The 5,534-nt window shown below is 42.5% G+C and overlaps 1 protein-coding gene across 1 annotated transcript; it reads left to right on the top strand.

Moving 5' to 3' along the window:
* Positions 1-287: 287 nt before the first annotated feature.
* Positions 288-2,480, top strand: LOC141554243 (ATP-dependent RNA helicase DDX19A-like). Its single transcript, XM_074285963.1, has 4 exons — positions 288-449; positions 871-1,033; positions 1,657-1,848; positions 2,239-2,480. Exons 1-4 carry the CDS (start codon positions 435-437, stop codon positions 2,298-2,300), a joined length of 432 nt encoding a protein of 143 aa, XP_074142064.1. The 5' UTR covers positions 288-434; the 3' UTR covers positions 2,301-2,480.
* The last annotated feature ends 3,054 nt before the right edge of the window (positions 2,481-5,534 follow it).

The raw sequence follows: 5,534 nt of genomic DNA, 5'->3' as shown, positions 1-5,534 counted from the left end.
CCCTCCCCAGCAGCGCCCGCCCGCTTAAAGAGCCTGCGGCGCGCGCCGCCTCAGCATTGCGGGGGCCCAGGGCGTGGCCAGCGGGCCTCCTGGAGCGTGGCCTGCAGGCCTCCAGGGGCGTGGCCAGCCGGCCTCCGGGGGCGTGGCCAGCCGGCCTCCGGGGGCGTGGCCCGCCTTCTGTTCCTTCCCCGCCTCCGGCTCTGTGAAGCACCGTGGGTCATCCTCCGCGGCCTCGTAGTTCCCTCCCTTCCCCCTCCCCCTCCCCCCCCCCCCCCCCCCCCCGAGAAACCCCGGCCAGACCGGCTTTGCTTCTGACCCCAGGTGAGCTCCCGGCGGTCCCGGAGGGCGAGGAGGAAGGGGGCTGGCGCTGCGTGTGCAGAGGGAAGTTTCAAGCCCTTTGTAATCTCTATGGGGCCATCACTATTGCTCAAGCCATGATCTTCTGTCATGTGAGTAGCATCCAGCTATAACATCAAGTAGGTAAAATTCCACTTGTGTGTTGTCAGCTTAGCCATTGCTTTTTCAGCCAGAAATTCTTTCATTTACTAAAAAAAAAAAAAAAAAAAAAAGGATTTCTGATTATTATACCAAGGAGATTATTTCTAGAGTTTATCATTGTTGTAAAGAAAAACTGGGGAAAATTAAAGCATGTGTGGTTTATCTTTTTTGTAGTTACTAAAAAAAACCTCCAAAATACTAGATTCTTTCAAATTATTACTGAGACACTACAGAGGCATTTTAATAATTGCGTCTCTTAGTTGCTTTCAGAATTAGAGCCTTCATTTATTTCAACGAGATAAAGCCATTTTTTGCAGGTGTCTTAATTTTTTTTGCAGGTGTTTCCATTTAAAAAAATTCTTTTCACTTCAGACCCGCAAAACAGCTGGTTGGCTGGCAGCTGAACTGTCCAAAGAAGGCCACCAGGTGGCCCTCCTGAGTGGTGAAATGATGGTGGAACAGAGAGCTGCAGTGATTGAGCGTTTCCGAGAGGGCAAGGAAAAAGTGTTGGTGACCACCAACGTGTGTGCTCGAGGTGAGAAGAGGCTGCCCAGCAAGGAGGCCTGGGGACCTAGGAAAGACTAGGGGGGGGCTTGTTTGGGTTTTCGCAGAGCCCCAGTCAGCAGCTCCCTGTGCCTTTGCAGAAGTGGTCTGCTGGAGATGGATTGCCCCTCCATGTGTGAGCCACGTGGTCCTCCCCCTCTGGGTGACCAACATGACTCCTGAGCCTTCAGATGGTCTGCCTCCTGGTGGTTTGTCCGCAGTCAGCAGCTAGATGATCCTCTAGGAATTTTCTGTTCTTGGACATTGTGGAGCTCTCCTGATGTTAAGCTGTAGGAGGAGAGAATTTCTTCAGCCCTGCCATCCAGGGTTCTGCCTCCTATTTGCTGCTTTTTGTTTACATAGCTTCAGCTTGTGGGCCAATGTGACAAATGACTAGCATCAGGCAGGTTGATCTGGAACTCCCTGGGAAAAAGCTTTGACTCCCTCCAAGGAGAGAATCATCTTGAGTGAATCTGATCCATTCAGCGTATACTGTTTTATGGCCCTTGGGCCTTTGCCTTGTTTTGTGGGTACCAGCTGCTAGCACTAAGTTTGCCAGATGAGACTGTGGCTGTCAGCACTTTTTGTCAGCTTTGCCATCTTCCTGCCCTGCAGGTATCGATGTTGAACAAGTGTCTGTGGTTATCAACTTTGACCTGCCAGTGGACAAGGATGGGAATCCAGACAACGAGACATACCTTCATCGGATTGGGCGCACGGGGCGCTTTGGCAAGCGGGGCCTGGCCGTGAACATGGTGGACAGCAAGCACAGCATGAACATTCTCAACAGAATCCAAGAGCATTTCAGTGAGTGTCTCAGAGCGTTTGCCCTCTGGGGCAGTGAAGTGGGGACGGCCAGGGCTCCTGGCAGAGTCTGGGATCTCTCCTCTGTCATCTCCCCCCTTGTTGTTAGAGAACCAGGGAAGGGGGAGGGAAGAGAGGAGTCCACTGTTGTGTTGGAGGGCCAAAGCCCTCACACAAGAGTGTCCAGGGTGGCAGGTGGTGCTCGATGCTGCGCTCGGTTACATTAAGGTTTCATGAGTCAAATGAGGAAGGGGAGCCCTCTTTGTCAGTAGTTGGATATTCCTTTGAGGTAAAGCAGAAGTTTGAGGGTTGTGCTCATGTTGCAGCAGTAGCTGAAATAGAGACTGTCCAGGTGCTCCTGTTTTGATTGTGTCTGGCTGAATTCCTTTGCAGATAAGAAGATTGACAGATTGGACACGGATGATTTGGATGAGATTGAGAAAATTGCCAACTGAAAAGCATTGGTTCGAGTTGACCTACGCCCTCTGAATGTGCATCATCAGCTCCATTTGGACTTTTGTTTTCAAATTGGCGCAACTCTTGGCCAGTCACCAAAAAAAAAGACTAAGGTGGGAATGCATAGAAATTACCTACCTCATTTCAAATTACGTTTGGATTTAACAAAAAAAGAAAAATTGTGCAAGTAATGGGGGGAGGATAGAAAGAGAAAAAATGTTTACATAAGCTCTTAAGATTAGGCATGAATACACAGAAATTTACCTTTTTGACAAATTTCTTTCTTTCTTATTTAAAGTTAATGTGTGCCCATATACCAAGATAAGATCAAAATGATCCATGATTTAGGAATAAAGAATGAGATCATAAATAGATTAGAGGAACAGAGGATAATCTACCTCTCAGACCTGTGGAGGAGGAAGGAATTTATGACCAGAGGAGAACTAGAGATCATTATTGATCACAACATAGAAGATTTTGATTACATCAAACTAAAAAGTTTCTGTACAAACAATACAGATGCAAACAAGATTAGAAGGGAAGTAACAAATTGGGAAAATATTTTTACAGTTAAAGGTTCTGATAAAGGTCTCATTTCCAAAATATACAGAGAACTGAACCCTAATTTATAAGAAATCAAACCATTCTCCAGTTGATAAATGGTCAAAGAATATGAACAGACAATTTTCAGATGATGAAATTGAAACTATTTTCACTCATATGAAAAAGTGTTCCAAATCACTACTGATCAGAGAAATGCAAATTAAGACAACTCTGAGATACCACTACACACCTGTCATATTGGCTAAGATGACAGGAACAAATAATGATGAATGTTGGAGGGGATGTGGGAAAACTGGGACACTAATACATTGTTGGTGGAGTTATGAAAGAATCCAGCCATTCTGGAGAGCAATCTGGAATTATGCCCAAAAAATTATCAAACTGTGCATACCCTTTGACTCAGTAGTGTTACTACTGGGCTTATATCCCAAGGAAATACTAAAGAAGGGAAAGGGACCTGTATGTGCCAAAATGATCGTGGCAGCTCTTTTCGTAGTAGGTAGAAACTGGAAAATGAATGGATGTCCATCAATTGGAGAATGGTTGGGTAAATTATGGTATATGAAGGTTATGGAATATTATTGCTCTGTAAGAAATGACCAGCAGGAGGAATACAGAGAGGCCTGGAGAGACTTACATCAACTGATGCTGAGTGAAATGAACAGAACCAGAAGATCGCTGTACACTTCAATGCTGTATGAGGATGTATTCTGATGGAAGTGGATATCTTCAACATAAAGAAGATCCAACTCACTTCCAGCTGATCAATGATGGACAGAAATAACTACACCCAGAGAAGGAACACTGGGAAGTGAATGTAAATTGTTAGCACTACTGTCTATCTACCCAGGTTACTTATACCTTCGGAATCCAATACTTAACGTGCAACAAGAAAATTGGATTTACACACATATATTGTATCTAGGTTATATTGTAACATATGTAAAATGTATGGGATTGCCTGTCATCGGGGGGAGGGAGTAGAGGTAGGGAGGGGATAATCTGGAAAAATGATTACAAGGGATAATGTTATAAAAAAAATTACTCGTGCATATATACTGTCAAAAATTTTATAATAAAGTGACTTTGTTTTCAATAAAAAAAGTTAATGTATACCATTGGTTAATTTCTGCCTCTTGACCTTCTTGTGGTAGTGTATAGCTGTCTCTTCTTTCACCTGGGATAAGCATATTATTAGTGTATGTAAATAGCTTCCCTCAGGAGCACATGCTGACCTACATGACACATGTCATCCCATTTCAAGAAACACCATTTGCCTCACTTGATCTTCCATGGTACTCTAGGTAGGCCTAGGCTGCTGGAGGCCATGCCTTGGTCCTTTGTACTCTTGCTTTTCTCTTGTCCCCATTCTACCTCTTTTCCACCTGGGTGAAGAAGAAGGCAAAACATCTCTGGTCTACATACTTTCCTTCTCAATGTCTCCCACCTCTGTGCCCACACATGATAGGAACTTAAAAGGAAAGGCAAGTTTTCTTGGAACCACAAAGTATTCATTTCATTCTCTACTTCAGACAGGACTTTTCTGTTGTATCCTTAATTGGGGCCTTACACTCTCAACTTTCCTGTCCCCATTCTAGTTCTGTTTTCTTGCCTGGATTTGTTCAAATAAAATACGATTAAAAAATACATTTACAAGAAACACATTTAAGGCAAAGTAATACTTTCAGATTAAAGGTAAGTGGCTGGAGCAAAAACTATTATACTTCAGGTAAAGTAAGAAAAGCGAGAAGTGATCCTGATCTCTGATCAAGCAAAAGCAGAAATATAACTAAAAGAGACAAGGAAGGAAACTATTTTGTTAAAGGATACTATAGATAATGAAGGTATATCAATAGTAAACATTCATGCACCAAGTGGTATGGTTTCCAAATTCCTAGAGGAGAAGTTAAGAGCTGCAAGAAGAAATAGACAGGAAAAGTATACTAATGAGATCTCAACCTTGGCCTCTCAAAAGTAGAGAAATTGAACCACAAAATAAATTCAAAAGATGTTAAGGAAGTGAATACAATATTAGAAATGTTAGGTGTGAGAGATCTTGGAAAGAAACTGAAAGGAGACAGAAAGGAATATGCTTTTTTCCCCTTGGTGATTCATGGAAACTATTTTTTTTTTTTTAAATTGACCATGTATTAGAGCATAAAAAACAAAACAAACAAACAAAAAAAAAAACAACTCAAAATCCAATGGAGAAAGGCAGAAATAGTAAATGTTTTTGTTTCTCAATAAGATCAGGGGTGAAACAAGGTTGCCTACTACTACCATTACAATTCAATATTGTATTAAAAATCTTAGCTTTGGCAATAAGAGAAGAAAGAGATTAAAGGAATTAGAATAGGTAAAGAGGAAACCAAATTAAGTATACCATCATATCATATGCAAAGAGTAATAGAGAATCCCAGAGATTCTACTAAAAAACTATTAGAAATAATCCACACCTTTAGCAAAGTTGCATGTTACAAAATAAATCCACGTAAATCATCAGGATTTCTAAACATTACCAACATAGTCCAGCAGCAATAGAGATACAAAGACACTGGCTAATTTCTGGAAAAATCTCTGGATATAGAGCCAAGGTGCAGGGTGTTCTGCAGAGGCTTTCGTCCGAGTGAATCTTAGGGATGTCCTTAGCCTTCTGGGAGCCTCTTTCC

This window comes from Sminthopsis crassicaudata, chromosome 2, assembly GCF_048593235.1.
Source record: "Sminthopsis crassicaudata isolate SCR6 chromosome 2, ASM4859323v1, whole genome shotgun sequence".
In the NCBI taxonomy this organism is placed as follows: domain Eukaryota; kingdom Metazoa; phylum Chordata; class Mammalia; order Dasyuromorphia; family Dasyuridae; genus Sminthopsis; species Sminthopsis crassicaudata.
This window is presented reverse-complemented; position numbering and strand designations above follow the sequence as displayed.